The sequence below is a fragment of the Oncorhynchus mykiss genome, chromosome 8, assembly GCF_013265735.2.
Source record: "Oncorhynchus mykiss isolate Arlee chromosome 8, USDA_OmykA_1.1, whole genome shotgun sequence".
Classification (NCBI taxonomy): Eukaryota; Metazoa; Chordata; class Actinopteri; order Salmoniformes; family Salmonidae; genus Oncorhynchus; species Oncorhynchus mykiss.
The window spans coordinates 28,736,325-28,755,733 of NC_048572.1; the positions used below are offsets into that span (position 1 = coordinate 28,736,325).

The 19,409-nt window shown below is 40.0% G+C and overlaps 1 protein-coding gene across 1 annotated transcript in view; it reads right to left on the minus strand.

Moving 5' to 3' along the window:
* Positions 1–469: 469 nt before the first annotated feature.
* The window catches only part of LOC110529748 (guanylate-binding protein 1), a 29,880-nt gene continuing 10,940 nt past the window's right edge, over positions 470–19,409 (minus strand). The window contains exons 3-11 of the mRNA XM_021612228.2: positions 17,138–17,265; positions 16,771–16,880; positions 8,943–9,133; positions 8,304–8,546; positions 5,035–5,315; positions 2,018–2,230; positions 1,776–1,878; positions 1,371–1,564; positions 470–909 (exon numbers count right to left, since the gene is read on the minus strand). Coding sequence (XP_021467903.2) covers positions 691–909; positions 1,371–1,564; positions 1,776–1,878; positions 2,018–2,230; positions 5,035–5,315; positions 8,304–8,546; positions 8,943–9,133; positions 16,771–16,880; positions 17,138–17,265 — 1,682 coding nt within the window. The 3' untranslated portion in view covers positions 470–690. The remainder of the gene's footprint in view (positions 910–1,370; positions 1,565–1,775; positions 1,879–2,017; positions 2,231–5,034; positions 5,316–8,303; positions 8,547–8,942; positions 9,134–16,770; positions 16,881–17,137; positions 17,266–19,409) is intronic.

Here is a 19,409-nt window from a genome sequence, read left to right on the forward strand (position 1 = left end):
TCCCTGCCTGTACCTTGGCCTATCGGATTTCCTGTTATCAACCTAATGCCTGATCTCCCGGGCAACGTTACTAGCCTCTTCCCTGCCTGTACTGTTGCCTTGTTGGACCCCTGTGTATGACCTTTTTCCTGCCCCTGGACCCAGCTACCTGCCTCCTCCTGTGGTCCTTTACAAATAAACGCCTGCTGTGCCCTGAGCTTGAAACCAGCTCTCTGTCTCCCATCATGTTCATTACAGTTTCACACAATGAAAAATTATCCTGTTCATTTGTCCATGCTAATCAAGACAGGATCAGTGAAAATAAATTGTTTATTGTGTAGAAAATGTTTGTTGTGAGCACAAATAAAGCCCTTACTAACACTGAGCCTATTACAAACATCCCAATGCACATACTATTCTATTATGTCTGGTGCAAATTAATGAAATTAAAGGTACTGATCCATTTTTTCAATAAAGGAACACTCCTTAATTTGCCTTTAAAAAAATTACTCTTTATTTTTTTTATGCCTTTTAAACAAACATTAAACTAAATGAACACACTTTCTGAAGGGAGTGGTTCATGTAAAGTAATCAGTCTAATGATTGATAGGTAAAACATTTTAGAATTTATCCACACCTTTCTCGAAAGTGGACATTATATTGTGAAACACAATATTTTGGTAGTATATTATCATCCCCCCTAAAGGACCTTCAGTTCATGAAATGTGACCCAACTTTCAAACCAACTCCAATTAATTTGCCCCATCCTGGAATCATTAGAGCAGCGTTTCCAACGTTATCCAGAGCTAGCTTCCACATTGAGGGCTTAGCTTTTTCCTGTTCCTCCTGCTCCTTCCTGAGGTCCTTTATCTGTGCCTCCATTTCTTGTGCTTTGCAATGAAACCCTTCCTTGAGGAGGTCTTCCTTCTCCTGAAATGACCAACATTGCTTAAATCACTAAAAAGCATTTTACCTCTCTATTGAGCTGTAATCTTGTCCTCTGAATTAGTACGCCCAACTACCAATGAAGAATGTCAATTGCAAATGAAGAAAACACTTTGCTACTGTAGTTTGCAATAGATGTATATTAATTCTGGATAACTTTACAATACGGTAAGCACAAATCAAGTCTATCGAAAGTACCAAGCAGTTACTACAGCAAAAAATACTGTATCATAGTTATTAGGCTGTGAGGCTAACAAAATCTTACAAAACTTTGTGAAATAGAAAACCAATTCGAAGTGCAAAAGGTGACTAAAATGCAGACAAACTGTAAACAAAACTGTCAAATAAAGACTGTTTTGGAAAATCATGTTAGGTATTTTGAGGGGACTATCCCTTAACCCAAAATCAATATACTGCCTGCTGGTCTCCATTATTACAGTTCCTACCTTGAGTTTGGCCTCCAGAACTCTATTGTACTCCACTTTAGCAGTTTCCTTGTCAGCCTCCATCTTCTCCAACAGCTGTTTCTTATGCTCTTCATGTGTTCTCTTCTGATCGTCCATCAGCATTTCCTGGACTCTGATCTGCTCTTCCATGGTTCGTTTCTCTTGCTCAGACGCCTCCCTTTTCGCTTTCTCCTCTAAAGAGAGAGAGAGCAAAACCAAGAAAATGTATTTCATTTATATAATTTTGGGCAACACAATAGGTTACATTTTCCTCGTCTGTAATGGTAAATGATTTTAGGAAACCCATAGTACACAGCCCTTGTATTTTTATTAAAGGTAAAGTTGCAAAGAATACTGTTTGCCACTCGCATTTACTGGATGGATAATTCCAACACAGGTCCTCACCTTCGGCCTTCAATTCAGCTTCAGTTAGAGACTGGTCTGCTGACAGGATGGCCTGACCAGTGCTTTCCTTGTCATTCAGGTACTCCTTCAGTACCTCTTCAGCCTAGAACCACACACATGTATGTACGCACACACACATGATAAGAGTCGATAAGAACAGAACCTCAACCTCCAATACACACGGCACCAGTCTTCCGTTTTAACCAATCAGTGAGGTTGTGTTAGATGCAAGTCCAACATACCTTCACTCCTTTGCCTCCTGTTGATCTGTATTCACTGGTCATCATTTTGAGATCATCGCAGTAGTGTTTGTATCCTCCAGGGGTCATGTAGGAACCTTTCCGAAGTTGAACCTTTAGGGGAGCAAATATGTGTTCGATGATGTGCGTGCATGCCCTCTGGGATTCCTGCGAGTTTTTATCACAGATTGTCGAATATACTTCTTGAAGCGCTTTCTAAGAGAAACATGGAGGGGTTGGTTAGAGAAAAGAGGTTAGGTCCAAACATGTATTTGAACTCCACTGTGATGTTTATGACATACTTTTGTCTAACAGAATTCAAATAATTCAATGTTTTGTGTTTTTATTGGTCACATAAAAATTTGAACAGATGTTATTGTCGGTGTAGCGAAATGCTTGTGTTCCTAGCTCCAACAGTGCAGTTGTATCTAACAATACACAACAATATACACAAATCTGAAAGTAAAATAATGGAATTAAGAAATATAAGGACGAGCAATGTTGGAGTGGCATTGACTAAAATACAGTAGAATAGAATACAGTATATACATATGAGATGAGTAAAGCAGTATGTAAACATTATTAAAGTGGCCAGTGATTCCATGTCTATGTATATAGGGCAGTAGCCTCTAAGGTGAAGGGTTGAGTAACTGGGTGGTAGCTGGCTAGTGATTTGTGGTATAATGTCAGAAAGCACCAAAACTCTTCTCAAATTAGGTATTTTGTTTGACCACTTGAGGGGGGTGGGGGCATGGGTCAAATGTCTTTAAAGGGATGGTTCACCCCAATTACAAAAACATATTGGTTTCCTTGTCTTGTCAGCAGTCTATGGGCAAGATAAGACAACAATCCACACTTTGTCTTTGTTTACCTTGGCTTTGTTTCCAAATGCTAACTTTTTAGCATTTTTGTCAAAAAAACAATGCAAGTTGATATTTCCGATATTAGCATTTTAGCATAGTTTCATGCTCAAATAATCTTAATGTAACTTTTTTGTGCTAATACATTTTGGAAACTTGCGTATATTTGTGTGATGTGAACTATCCCTTTAATTTATACATTTTTGCATAAGTATTGATTGATTCATTAATTGGTTTGAGATCCAAAACAATGATTTATGACCGTCCATTAAGAGTGGAGCAGATATAAAATCCAATTTACATATACTTCCAATATACAATATACTTCTAATAAATACCGCTACACGTTAAACGCAAATGTGTTGCTTGAGGGGAGAAAAATGTTTGGGCTATTTTGCAAAGAGCAAACTGTTTTCAAAGTTTAGTTAATTGTTTTGAGAGCATGGAACTTTTTTTCCCAAGATGCACCAAAATAAAGACTTTCATCCTCCCAAATGCAACCCATGTAATCATGGGTTGCACCTCCAGCACTCGGTCGCATCATACATACCATTGTTATGAACATTCTAAAGACGCCTTAGCCACAGTGACCCCCGAAAGTCGAGGAGTGCTCAGTCATTCTTAAAGGCTTATGATTGTTTAGTCTAAATTACACTATAGTTGCTTGGAAATACATTGACATTGCTAATGTATGCAATAATTAGTAAGAAACAACTTTGTCACCATTATGATGTCATCAAATTTACTTTAGACAGATGGCAATGTTACCATTAGCTAGCAAAGTTTGTCAAAAATACCTAGCAATGCTAATGTTAGCTAGCTAAAACCCGTTGCTCTCCCCTCACTTAGCTAGCTAGCTAACATTATACGACATCTAAAGTAAATCTGATGACATCACAATGATGACAAAAGGTTTTCCTACTAATTATTAGCCTCCTATTGAAATGTCATCGCGTTTCCAAGCCACTATAATGCAAGTCAGAGAAAATCTTCATCAGCTCCAATTGAGAATGAATTGAGTAGACTGTTCAGTCCTCCAGAGTAGTGTACTACGATGCAAGATAAAAGAGTTAGCTATTTAACTTCGGTCAACTCTGAGTTCAACTCGGGATAGCCGGTGACACGAAGGTGGCTCAACTTTTAGCCACCTACGAATCCTTCAGATCTAACCTGCTCTGGGTCAAGGTAAGTCAGGACTAATTCATAGAGACAGATATAGAGGACTCTAATGCCCAAAAGGTTTTACATGGGCATCCTCCATTGAAGACTTTCAAAATTTTGAAGTAGTCAGCTGGATGGGTCTTCCTTTAGGTTAAGGAAGGATCACATGATTCCATCTGGTTCATCAGGAGGGATTGACCAATGAATTATACTCGTGAGCAAACAGTCCATAACTGCAGGTGGCAGTAAATCGCAAACCTTGGCTTTATACCTGTTCAAACAACATACTCTAGGTGGCAGCACACACCCTTTCAGTTTGTTTGCCAACTCATAGAAGTAGAAGAAGACAATTGACTATTTCAAAATGTATATGGCCTCAATGGCGCTGCCCATGCTCTCACAAAGGCCAAAATGGGACAGATACAATAATGCAATTTCTATCTAAGTCCATGGGCTATCTCCATTTATTCTGAATGAAGTGTATGTTGCAAGTTGAAGACCAATGAAATCATATTCCCTCCCTCTCAAAAAGATTGTGTCATCATCCTCTTCAGTTGTATTAATATATATTGTATTAATATTGTATTGATCAATGGTTTTGTATGTTAAAAATAATATTATTAAAATGCCTATCACATTACACATTCAATTTTTGTAATAACAGGAAACATTTACAACTTCACGCAGAAGAGATTTCGGTCTAAATGTAAATGTGGCACTGACTCGCCCATGGATTGATGTTGCCACTTGTGACATGAACGCGCACTAACAAGCCTGGCTTGAACAGGCTCGGGTAAGAGGCTGGTGCACAATCAATATCCACCTTCGTAACATGGTTGAAGCTTGAGCTGGAATGTGAAGCTAACTGAACCTAGCTAACTTTAGAAAAGCCAGAGTACATCTAGATAGATGTGTAGTACTCCACTCAGTCCCAAAGAGAACCTTAATGACAATATTATGATGCAATGTGCAAACCACGAGTATAATATATTCCCATACCATGAGCTCCTTCTGGTACTTCTGTTCTTCATCCTTGAATGAACTATTCATGAAGATGGCCACTGCCTCCCTCTCCATGGAAGCATGAACCATAGACAGCTGCTGCTGGGTCTCAGTGGGAAAGACCACCATCTTTGCCATGCTCTGCTGGTAGTAGGCCTTGGCCTTTTCAAGGGCACTGGAGTTCTCAATCTGGGCCAGCGCCACCACAGCATTGTCCAGGCAGGGTACCTGCCCACTCCGTATCATGTCAACGTACATCTCTGTCAGGTTCCCGAGCACTGCATAGGAAAAATGGGGCTCAGCACATCTGGCAGTAGTATTTGTAGTAGTAGTGATGGTGGTGGATGTAGTAGTTTAAGTAGTAATGATGGTAGTAGCAGTAGTAGCAGTGGTGTTGGTAGTGATTTTAGTGGTAATGATGGTGGTTGTAGTAGTAGTAGTAGATGTTGTTAGTGGAAGTGGTGATGGTGAAAGGTAGTGGTAGTAGTTGTCTGTTGTGATTTTAGTGGTGGATGGTTGTTGTGTTACAATGAGTGTACAAAACATTAAGAACTCCTTCCCAATATTGAGTTGCTCTCAGAACAGCCTCAATTCGTTGGGGCATGGACTCTACAGGCTCTGTCGTAACCGGCCGCGATCGGGAGGTCCGTGGGGCGACGCACAATTGACCTAGCGTCGCCCGGGTTAGGGAGGGCTTGGTCGGTAGGGGTGTCCTTGTCTCATCGCGCACCAGCGACTCCTGGGGCGGGCTGGGCGCAGTGTACGCTAACCAAGGTGGCCAGGTGCACGGTGTTTCCTCCGGCGCATTGGTGCGGCTGGCTTCCGGGTTGGATGTGCGCTGTGTTAAAGAAGCAGTGCGGCTTGGTTGGTTGTGTTGGTTGTGGTTGTGTATCGGAGGACGCATGACTTTCAACCTTCGTCTCTCCCGAGCCCGTACGGGAGTTGTAGCGATGAGACAATTGGATACTACAAAATTGGGGAGAAAAAGGGGTAAAATACTCATCCAGAGGCGGTGCTCCTAGTGGCCGTGGACTTCAATGCAGGAAAACTTAAATCCGTTTTAGCTAATCTCTACCAGCATCTTAAATGTGCAACCAGAGGGAAAAAAACTATTTTCTCCACACACAGAAATGCGTACAAAGCTCTCCCTCGCCCTTCATTTGGCAAATCTGACCATTACTCTATCCTACTGATTCCTGATTACAAGCAAAAACTAAAGCAGGAAGAACCAGTGACTCGCTCAATAAGGAAGTGGTCAGATGACACAGATGCTAAGTTACATGACCTTTTTGCTAGCACAGACTGGAATATGTTTCCCGGGATTCTTCCGATGGCATTGAGGAGTACACCACCTCAGTCACTGGCTTCATCAATAAATGCATCGATGACGTCGTCCCCACAGAGACCGTACGTACATACCCCAACCAGAAGCCATGGATTATAGGCAACATCCACACAGAGCTAAAGGGTAGAGCTGCCACTTTCAAGGAGCGGGACTTAACAGGGAGGATTATAAGAAATCCCGCTATGCCCTCCGACGAACCATCTAACAGGCAAAGCGGCAATACAGGACTAAGATGGAATCGTACTACACCAGCTCCGACGCTCGTTTGATGTAGCAGGGCTTGCAAACTATTACGGACTACAAAGCGAAGCACAGCCATGAGCTGCCCAGTGACATGAGCCTACCAGACGAGTTAAATAACTTTTATGCTTGCTTCGAGGCAAGCAACACTGAAGCATGCACGAGAGCATCAGCTCTTCCGCACGACTGTGTGATCACGCTCTCCGTAGCCGATGTGAGTAAGACCTTTAAACAGGTCAACATTCAAAGGGCCGCAGGGCCAGATGGATTACCAGGACGTGTACTCCGAGCATGCGCGGACCAACTGGCAAGTGTCTTCACTGACATTTTCAACCTGTCCCTGCCCGAGTCTGTAATACCAACATGTTTCAAGCAGACCACCATAGTCCTTGTGCTCAAGAACACCAAGGCAACCTGCCTAAATGACTACCGACCTGTAGCACTCATGTCTGTAGCCATGAAGTGCTTTGAAAGGCTGGTCATGGCTCACATCAACACCATTATCCCAGAAACCCTAGACCCACAATTTGCATACCGCCCCAACAGATCCACAGATGATACAATCTCTATTGCACTCCACACTGCCCTTTCCCACCTGGACAAAAGGAACACCTACGTGAGAATGCTATTCTTTGACTACGGCTCAGTATTCAACACCATTGTGCCCTCAAAGCTCAACACTAAGCTAAGGACCTTGGGTCTAAATACCTCCTTCTGCAACTGGATCCTGGACTTCCTGACGGGCCGCTCCCAGGTTTTAAGGGTAGGTAACAACCCATCTGCCACGCTGATCCTCAACACAGGGGCCCCTCAGGGGTGCACGCTCAGTCCCCGCAAGGCACTACAGAGGGTAGTGCATATGGCCCAATACATCACTGGGGCCAATCTTCCTGCTATCCAGGACCTGTATACTCGTCGGTGTCAGAGGAAGAAATTGCCAAGATCTCCAGCCACCCTAGTCATAGACTGTTCTCTCTGCTACCGCACGGCAAGCGGTACCGGAGCACTATATCTAGGTCCAAAAGCCTTCTTAACAGCTTCTTCAAATGGCTACCTGGACTATTTGCATTGTCCCCATGCAACCCCCCCATTTTTACACTGCTGCTACTCTCTGTTTATTATCCATATATAGTCACTTTACCTCTACCTACATGTACATATTACCTCAATTACCTCGACTAACCGGTGCACCCGCACATTGACTCTGGACCGGTACCCCCCGTATATAGCCTCGCTACTGTTAATTAATTAATTAATTAATTTTTTACTTCAGTTAATTTTTGTAAATACTTTCTTCTTAAAATTGCATTGTTGGTTAAGGGCTTGTAAGTAAGCATTTCACTGTAAGGTTGTGTTCTATTCGGCGCATGTGACAAATAGCATTTGATTTGATTTGATTGAAGTAGATTTAACAAGTGACATCAATACGGGATTGTAGCTTTCACCTGCATTCACCTGGTCATTCTATGTCGTGGAAAGAGCAGGTTTTCTTAATGTTTGATATACTCAGTGTATGGTAGTAGAAATAGAGGTTGTAGTAATAAAGAGGTAAAAGTAGACATGGTAGTTGTGGTAGCAGCAGCACAATTGGAAAAAAGCCATTGTAGTGGAATATTTTCAATTATACCCAATAGACATACACTGTATTTTCTCACACCTATATAATAGTTTAAATACTCACTTTTACCAGTGACTTTCAGGCCACCTATCATGGTCTTAGTCTTGACTTCTTTAAACAAGTGGTCACAGAAGTCTCTGGACTGCTTCACAAAGGAGGGTTCCAAGTCAGCATCTGTCAACTCCTCCATGCGTTTCATTTTCTCAGAGTTGGCAGGACGTTCAAAGACAAAACACCAACGAGGGGAAAAGAATTTCCTCAGACAATCACGAGGCAGGTTGTATTTAACAATCTTGTTGCTCGTACCTTTGAAAAAAAAAAACATAAATGAACAGATAGAACAAATTACAAGACAACAATCCATGTTGTTGTTTTGTTTACCTGACCACTGTCTCCAAATGTGAATTGTCCAAATCATCTTAAAGTAACTTAATTGAGCTAAACAATCAATTGAAGAAACTTTAGGATGATTTGGATATGAAATGTCAAAAATGCTAATATCAGGACCATTGATGTGAACAAATTAGCATTTGTAAACAGTGGCCAGGTAAACAAAACCAAAGCATGGATTGCTGTCTTACTTTGGCAATAGACTGATTGCAAGGTAAGGAAACTAAAATGTCATTTGGTAGAACTGTCCTTTTAAGTAGAACTTTAAGTACCATATATTAAGTTTCATTGATCCATGTGTAGTATTCTCACCTTGTTTCGGTTTAAGAGCATTCTCCAGGTACTGATGTGCGGTGATGGGTTTTCCATCAAGCTTTAACTCTAGTCCGAAATCTCTGACTGCCCACACAAAAGACGGAAAGAAACGGACATAGTCTGCAGATTCATCAATGTCTCCCTCAACCGACTTCACCTTAATGTGGTCTGTCAGTTCTGTCACATAGCTTTAGGGGGCGGTGTTGAGGACAATAAACCCAGACATATCCAGACTTAGTTAGATGACACATCTTTGTTTCTGTCCCATCATGGCATCTGTGAGAGCATGGGCAGCGCCATTGAAGCCATCTCCATTTTGAAGTAGTACATTTTTTCCCACTACTACTTCTATTAGTTGGTAAACAAATTGAAAGGGTACATACTGCCACCTGGAGTGTTGTTTGAATAGGTATAAAGCCAAGGTTGGCAAATTACTGTCCCCTGCAGTTATGGACTGTTTGCTCATGAGTATAATTAATTGGCTGACCCCTCCTGATAACCTGGATGGAATTGTGTGGTCCTTTCTTAACTCATAGGAAGTTATAACCAGTTCACTACTTTAAAATGGTGGAAGTCCTCAATGGCAATGTCCATGCAAAAACTGGTTATGTAGTGATCTCTATCTCTCTATGATCCCCACACTGAGGTTGTGACCAGATTCTACAGGGTTCTGCTATTTAGAACATTATTTGGTAACACTTTACATTAAGTTGCCCTTTTTACTATGTAACTAACACATTAATAACATGGTAGTTAAATAGGTTTTGACCATGTAATTACATGGTAATTGGTGTGTTGTGGAATTAATTACAACACAATTGGAGCAAGGAATGTGTAATTACACTTTCACTTGCTGAAGGTTATTCCACCTGTGTAATTACTGTGTTCCACATGTGTTATACCACATTTTCTTGTTCCACTATGTAACTGTTTTGTAATTACACATTTGAAAGTCACCTGTAAATTACCATGTTAATGACTCAAACCAAAATATTCAATATAGACAAGAAAAATACAATAATTTGTGTGTTATTAGTTTAAGCACACTGTGTCTATCGTTGTGACTTAGATGAAGATCAGATAAAAAAAATTGACCAATTTATGCAGAAATGCAGATAATTCCAAAGTGTTCACCGTATTTACATTTTTCCATTAGGAAACGCCTTCTCTGTGAAGTGCACGTCTGCAATAACTCAATTCGCCCTTGCACTCCTTCTAAACAACGCAAATTGAAAAAACTTGACAATGGGTAAATTCCACAGAAATTAGTACACTCTGTTCATAACAGATTATAGCTTTGGAAACAGAAAACTGTATAGAGATTCGGGCTGTCCCCGACCCCAAAAATATCTTTGTCGACCGAGAGTCGTCTGTTCTTTCAACCAATCGATTGTTTGACATTTTTAAACATGTATTTTTCCATACATTCTATGTGGTTTAATAAATTCAACTATATGCACTGAGCTTGTCTAAAGCTTTAAGAGCTCTGTTTGATGAAATAATTAAGACACACAAATGACTAGAGGGAGTCTGACCGCAATCGATATGGTTGTGCCGCCTGCGCTTTTTAAAAAAAAGACAGCGAGTAAATGTGTGACTAGCACCGATTGTCTCTCTCTCCTCCCAGCTACATCAACCTCCTCAGAACATTAAAAGTGTTTATGGTGCTGTCCGTGTTGCTGAAGCTGCAACATAATTACAGACATTTCTGACTGAAATGTTTTGTTACCGAAATCCCTCAATTGTTTCAGAAAAATATTCCCTATTTCCTCAAACCTTGCTCTCTTTATGTGACATATCATATCATAGCATATCATAATCATATGACTAAATTGGTTATAACAAACTCTGAACATGATAACACACTTGACAGTAAAATGGATGCAGAGGACGTGACAAATAAACTCAAAATAGGGGAATGTTCACTGGTTTCTCAGGAGGTAAAGGGGAGGTCAGATGCGTGGAATAAATTTGACTAGTTGTGGAAAATACTGGAGATCAAGAAAAATAAGGAAACGAGCAAGCGCTACATAGATATTATGTGTGCCAAACAGGTGCTGTTAGATTACAATATAATTGTTCCTGACCCACTGGAATTGTGATACAGTGAATTATAGGCAAGATGGGACATAAAGAGGGACTTTATCGAACTGAACAAACATTTATTGTGTAACAGGGCCTCTTAAGAGTGCAAATATATGAAGATCATCAAAGGTAAGTGATTAATTTTATCGCTATTTCTGACTTTTGTAATTCCTTTACTTGGTTGTAAAATGTTTGTATGCTTTTGTAAACTGGGCGCAGTCCTCAGATAATGTATAACACTTATATTTTTATGAATGTTTAATTTGACTATTTCTGTATTTTGAATTTGGTGCTCTACAATTTCACCGGATGCTGCCCAAAGGAAGTTAAAACTCGTTTTTCAACCACTCCACAAAATTCTTATTAACAAACTATAGTTTTGGCAAGTCGGTTATGACATCTACTTCGAGCATGAAACAAGTAAGTTTTCCAACAATTGTTTACAGACAGATTATTTCACTTATAATTATAATTCACTGTATCAGAAGTTTACATACACTAAGTTGATTGTGCCTTTAAACAGCTTGGCAAATTCCAGAAAATGATGTCATGGCTTTAAACAAAACAAATGCCCAAAGAACAAGTGAGGCAGCATAAAGTACAACAACCAAGTACAAAGTACCGGCTGCCACAAAGCACGGGTACAAACCAAAACCCGGTGCAAACCAGCCGGAAGCGTGCCAACCTTGACAATAAACAATACCCCAAAAAGACATGGAGGGAACAGAGGGCTAAATACACATAGTAATTATGAGGAGATGTAAACCAGGTGTGCAGGAAAACAAAACAAAACAAATGGAAAATGAAAGGTGGAGCGGCGATGGCTAGAAGACTGGTGACGTCGATGCCGCCCGAACAAGGAGAGGGAACGACTTCGGCGGAAGTCGTGACATCTCTCTACTATTATTCTGACATTTCACATTCTTAAAATAAAGTGGTGATCCTAACTGACCTAAGACAGGGAATTTTTACTCGGATTAAATGTCAGGATGTCACACCCTGACCATAGTTTACTTTGTATATTTCTATGTTTTGGTTGGTCAGGGTGTGAGCTGAGTGGGCATTCTATGTTTCATTGTCTAGTTTGTCTATTTCTATGTCTGGCCTGATATGGTTCTCAATCAGAGGCAGGTGTTAGTCATTGTCTCTGATTGGGAACCATATTTAGGTAGCCTGGGTTTCACTGTGTGTTTGTGGGTGATTGTTCCTGTCTCTGTGTTGTTCACCAGATAGGGCTGTTTCGGTTTTTGTTACGTTCTTTGTTTTGTAGTGTTTGTATCGATTCGTGTTTTACGTTTGTTTATTAAACATGGATCGCAATCTACACGCCGCATTTTGGTCCGACTCTCTTTCACACCTAGAAAACCGTGACACAGGAATTGTGAAAAACTGAGTTTAAAAGCAATTGGCTACTTATTATTATAATGATGATCATAACAATAATAGTAGTAATAATAACAATAAGAAAGAGATCAAGAAAAAGGAGGGTTATTTTTCTGACAATTTGGAACAGTTTAAACAACACTAAATAAATAATAAGTAATACCAGAGAGGGTGTTCTAATGAAAAAAACAAGTGCAACCCTTGTATTACAGCCTAGCAAATATTAAAAACAGTCAAATTTATGAAATTGTTTATCTGAAATGTTGTGGTTGTGTGAGGATTGGAGCTCACTGAATTAGTAGGCTATTAAACAAACACTCAAACAGGAAACACAAGCAGGATCTGTCTTATTTCTGTAGATATATATGGATGATTTATAAAGTCAGGCACATTTAACAGTTAGGCTATTGATTATAGACCAAATTAAGATGGGGTTTCCTCTCTCCTCACTTTTCTTAGACAATTAAGGCAAGGGCTGTTTTCTCGTCTTCTGACTGCGCTCCTGACTCCGCCACATTGTTCTCAACACCAATCTGCTTGTTAACTTTGCTATTATGCACATAGCAACATAGTCTAGGAAAAGGCACCAATTTAACAGCACACTGATGTTTCAGAACCGCAGACAGCGAACACTATCAAACGCAGGAGAAAGTGCATTTGTTATAAAATAATGCTGTTTTTATTCATATTGCACCATTGTCCTTAACCATATATATTTTCAGTAGCACATGCCTTAGAGTACCATCCCCACATCCTCCACAATGGATTAGTCCACTCAGACTGGCGCGAATCAGAAAGCTGTCTTGTACACCATGATTTCTTATTTTTTTTTGCTACTGCTCGACTAAAGAAATCGCGGTCGACCAACAGCCTATCGACCAAACAATATAACAGTCGACTAAATGGGGTCAGCACTAATAGAGATCAAATGTTCCATTGATAAGAACATTTGCAGAATGTCAGCCAAAATCCATCTCGCTCCATCTTCACCTACTACTGAGCTTCCTCTCATCAACATATTTGGTAGTGAGTGGAAACACCAACCGGATGCTTCACATTTATACATCCGGTAAAATATCTGTCTCATTGTTCTATCTGTGGCTTAGCTAGCCAACGTCGCCATGATGGCCTACAAGGGTGATCAGGGATTTCTACTGGAGAAGCAGTTTCTGCCTATCTTCATTCATACTGTACTGTCTTTGGACATAGCATGTGGCTTCCATTTTGGCTGCAAAGGAGAGTATGAGATGTCAGTGTGATGTCACTTCCTGGTGACAGCCCAGCGTTCTTCTGGCTTCTTATTTTTCTTATTTTGAATGTGCAAAAGTGCAATGTCAGTCACTAAATAGGGAACAAAAATGTTTCATGAGTTATGTAGCACTATATTGGATCACTCCAATATGGCTCTGCTGTCCCTCCACTCGGTTTGGCTTGTGCCATCTTGTTTGGGTTTGGTCCTTCTTTTTATTACTTGTGACAGAGTGTACCAACCTGGGCGATACTTGGTTTGGTCGAGCAGTATTGGCGGCGCTGAGGATTTGTCTTAGTTGTCTGTGTGACTTGTCTGTCCACCAACCTTCATGGTTTTAGCCTTCGGATCCGGGGAGCCGCCTACCCTGCAAGATCGGGAGACTGTGTACGTTTCGCTCCGGCAGACTTGCAGTTCTCACCTGAGAGTGAGCTAGGAGTCGTGAGGCGCATCACGGTTTCATCTCTCACAGGGCGCAGCCATCTTGCCTAGACTCTTGTGTGTATCACGGTGAATGAGCTATGCAAAGTAGCTAGCTTAACCAGAGTTGATCATTGCAGGACAAAGCACAGTTATAAACACACTTTTCCTTATGTCCTGCCAACCTGAACCCCCACGTCTATAGCAAGAAATAAGCTATAAACGTGTGTGAGGTAGAATGCCTTGCCCCTTCATGGTCAGGCAGTTCACTCTCCACGCCTCCTCCTTCAGATAATGTATGAGACAATGGCTGATACTGTATGTCCCATTCTATACTATCATACAGTATTGCATATTATATACTATAGACACAGTAATCTTACACTGTTGGTCTGAGTATATGCTAGCCTCACCATAGTGAGATTACACTGGTGTTGTTTTTTCACAGCTGAGTTGCGATAGTTTTCTGTCACTATTTTACAGTACAGACAGTAACTATCTTAGTTTCCCATGGAAACTCACATCTCAGCTCTATTACACTGAGGGTTTCAGTGTGTAGCTGTGTTTACTATAGTTTTTCTGTTACACTACTTTACATTACAGACAGTAACTATACTAGTTTCCATCATAAACTCCCATTACAGCTCTATTACACTGCTGTTTTTCACACAGTGTGTAGCTGGCTACCATATTGGAAGGATACCATATTGGAGTGATCTAATAGCTCGCATAATCATGGTTACATTTGTAACATTTCTTTTTCTTTTTTTTTGATTTTGTAGAAGTGAGTTCACCAGGAAGTGATGTCATACTGACCTCTCACCTCTCACAAGCTCCTCTGCAGCCAAAATAGAAGCCACATGTTATTTCTGTCTCTTAATTTGTTGTGTTAATAAAGGTTTGTTATGTAAGTCTCAAAACAGTGAAATAATATTGTTAACTAAATGTTTCATAAGTTTAATGACGATTTTGTCTTTATTGACCAAGTTGGAAAACGCTTTGACATTGTGCCAGTGCTTACAGTAACTTGCTTTCTAGCTATCAACATTAATTAGCTAAATTCTAGCTAGCTAGCTTTACCACCCTGTGTTATTACATTTTTACCAACTAGTTAGTAGGTTCTACCAATAGTTCTTGCTTTGAGTCTGAAATGGGGAATTGAATTTGAATGGTTTGAATATGAATCTTTGTCAAATCCACTAAAGAAAAGTCTAAATGTTCTCCAGTCTCCTTAATTCTCCTTGTTAGCCTATTGTCTGCAAAGGTTGTTACATTGTAACTACAAAGTCATAAACCATTTCACTTCACTTTATATTAAAGATGCACTATGTAACTTAGTGGGTGACCCAAAGTTTAATTTTTGCAACTTTTACTTTCGGGTTTTATACACCAGCTTCAAACAGTTGAAAATACAATGTGTTTTGTTAGAGAAAAGATATTTCACACCGGTTTAGATGATTGTCTATACTATACATCACATAAACTGAAATTCGGCAATCTCTCCATATTGCACCTTCAAGTTGCTTGCTCCTGGATAAGTACATTGCAAATACATGTATATCCCTTGTAACAACATTTTAATTAGAGATTTGGTTGACAAAGATTCTTACATAGTAAGTTCAATGTAAGTAAATGTTCTCCTAATGTTCTCCTGTCTCAATTTCTCCTGGTTAGTCCATTGTCTGTAAAGATTGTTACATTGTAACTACATACATGTAGTAATTATAAAAGTTATGACCGACTGGGTTTCACTTCACTATAAGTTGCTTGCTCCCGGGTAGGTACATGATAACTACAAGTTTATCCTATGTAACTGCATCATTCTTACATTACACTCGAGCCAGCCTTTGAGCCAGGTCAGAACACAGAAATAAACCCGTTGAAAATGACAGGTAGCTAATAACAGGGTGTGCATTGTTACACCTGTTGTTACCAGGTCCTAACCTATTTATTAACCCGGGTTATTACATGCAGATTCAGTGGTAGGGGCACCTTGTAGTTGCGTGTAACTCGGTCACATTGTGGTTTGAGTTATTAACAAGGTAATTCACAGATGACTTTCAAATGTGTAATTGCAAAACATTAGTTACATAGTGGAACAAGAGAATGTGTAATAACATCAGTAGTTACATGTGTGGAATAAACTTCCAATTGTGTAATAACTGATTCCAAAACAACCCTGTTACAGTACCATGTAATTACATGGTAAAAACGTATGTAACTACCATGTTGTTAACAGTTATGACTGTATCAGCTACATAGTAATAGGGGCAACTTAATGTAAAGTGTTACCCATGATTTATTTTGTAGAAATGTATGCAGCGAGCCACACAAATAAACATATTTGTTGTTTACATTGGATGAGATTGTATTGGATAGTATAACACCACCAGGTTGCAAAGGGAATAATATCGAGTTTGAGGGTGTGGCCTGTAACCCTTTCAGCTTTCTGCAAAGTCAAGTCGCCAAAGCTAAGTCTCCCAAAGTCACCCAAACCTTACCACAACTGCTGCTATTTTTCATTACAGTGGCAGAAAAACAATAGCCTGGTTCCAGATCTGTTTATGCTGTTTTGCCAACTCCTAACTCCATTGTTATGCATGACAGCACACAGATCTGGGACCAGGCTAGAAAACTACCCTTTGCTCTGGGCACTATCTCCCCTTCCCCATCTCTGCTGAAGGATACTGTAGTTTCTCCAGGGCGTAGTTGTCGATGGTGCCCATGCTGTTGTACACCAGGGTGCTGCTCAGAAGAACAGCCAGGGAAAATATCCAGTTGTCATTACTATCGTCACCCTGTCAACACAGAAAGATGAGGTAGGTGTTACTGGAGTGATGAGTGAAATAAAGTCAGGGAGTAGTTCAAAGTTCAAGGAGAAAAAGTTAAAAGTTTGTATAATTTCTAAAATGTGCCTTTACTCTGCTGTATGTTTTATATGTACTGTATGCATTTTCATTGCATACAATATTTTGACAATGAAGAGCCTCTTTTTAATCAGTACAGTAGTAGCCTTGCATGTAACTATGTTAAATGTATAACCTTGATCTCCCACCTTCTCCACATCCCCCAGCCCCTCTGTATCCAGCAGCACCAAGGTGTGGTCTGATTTTATTGGGTGGGGCACACACCACATCCAGATGCCCTTAGTCTGGGACTGAATTGTGGCTCCAAGGGCAAAACCTTGAGGAATGAGGATAATAGAACAACATTTTTAGTACATTTAGCTTTGGGCTAGAGGCAGCTGAATGAAGTGTAATAGTGTCACTTCTTTTTTTGTATATCGCTTTCAATTTATAGGCAAAAAGCAAAGCTCTTTAAGTGCAGAAAATAAGTGCAAAAAGATCATTACAAATGTCATGTGCTTAACACAAAAAAAGACCAGTACAAGACATGCAGACAACCGACATGGGCAACCAGGTCCTCCCCACAAACATAATTCTCCTGCCCTAATACATGGACTTATTCAAAATTTATTTTCAGTGTTGATATAGATTTACCAGACCAGGCCCACCTCAACTCAGCCCAGCTCTACACAGCACCGACCACTACCCTAGGGTCTGGCAAAAGAATGTTGGGGGTAGTGCACCACATGATGTAGTCCACACCATGTTTCATTCACATCATGAGCCTACACATGCTGAGAGTTTGGAACTTTGCCAGCCACACTGCCCTCCAAACCATGTTGTGGAAAATATTGAATCAAATACTTCTCAGATACCGGAGCTTGTGAATTCAAATAGACTTTCTTACAGAGAGCAACAAAGCTGAGCAATTCCATGGAAGAATGGTGGCAAATGACCTGAGGGAAGTAACTTCATTAACATGTGGAATGGACTCATATGCTGTGTGTGTATAAATATGCTCTGGAAAAGTGTGTGTTCCGCGGACCATTTAGGCTTCTGATGTGTTTGTATTAAAAACCTATATTGAATTCACAAGTTCTTGTAAGTGTTATATTCTGAAACAAATCTTCACGAGACTTCACAATAACAACATTTACAGTTGACCGGGGCAGCTCTAGCAGGGCAGAAATTTGATGAACTGACTTATTGGAAAGGTGGCATCCTATGACGGTGCCACTTTGAAAGTCATTGAGCTGTTCAGTGTTTTGACACTTATTCACAAGTTTAAAGGTGACATTCTAGAATCTACATCTTCACAAGACGGCAGATGGGTCATAGTAACTGTTAAACTTGACAATGCTATTTTCATCATCTGTAATGTATACGGACGGACATAACTCACCTGCTCCTAATAAGACCCTTTTTACCCTTTTTACCAGGAAAGTACAGGATTAAAGCAACAAATACTCTGAGGCTTTTCTAATTATTTCAGGGGATTTTAACGAAACACCTGATGCATCTGCTGATCGTTTTCCTCCTAGAACGAGTCAAAACCTTCAAAATAGTAACATTATCATTACATTATGCAAGGATCTCTGTGTTGAGGATGCCTGGCGTTATTTCAATCCGGATGCTAAGGGTTATACCTGGACCAACAAATCTATGTCACGTAAATCTAGAATAGATTTATTCCTAATTTCCCTTTTTTTGTTACAATTTGTTATAGATGTAGATCATCAGTTGGCTCCCTTTTCTGATCATCACTTGATTTCCCTGAATTTACAAGCTACTAAAAAATCAAAAGGTACTCGAGGATATTGGAAATTAAACAATACACTTCTTAAAGATACTGATCTCATTGAAAACATCAAATCATTAGCTAGAGATATTTTTGCAAGGAAAGACTTGGGTCATGGAAGTAGATGGGAATTTTTCAAAAATAAAGTCATAATGGTAGCCATTAAACGCACCAAAGAGCTGATGCAATTAAAGAACCTTAGAGAAAAGGAGATGATGAGCAAGCTTGACAGTTTTCAAAAGAAAGATATTCTATCTGAAGAAGAGGAGTCTGTGTTCAGGTCTTTACAACTAGAATTAGAACAGACTTACACGGATTTGGAAAATGGCGCCTTTGTAAGGTCAAGAGCAAAATGGATTGAAGAGGGGGAAAGAAACACTAGTTACTTTTTTGCACTTGAAAAGAGAAGCTACAGAAGAAAATCAATAACTGCACTCAAAATTAACGACGTTTTATGCAAAGATCCCATTACAATATCATCATTTGTCAATTCCTTTTATGAAAACCTTTACAGCTCTCAATTTCAGGAAGATGGTTGTGAAAGCTACATTTGCCACATTCAGAATTATGTTCCTGTAATTGAGGATGATTTCCACTCAGTTTGCGATTCACCTGTGTCAATTGAAGAAATTAGAGGCTCTGAATTCTATGAAAAAAGAGAAATCACCTGGCCCTGATGGCCT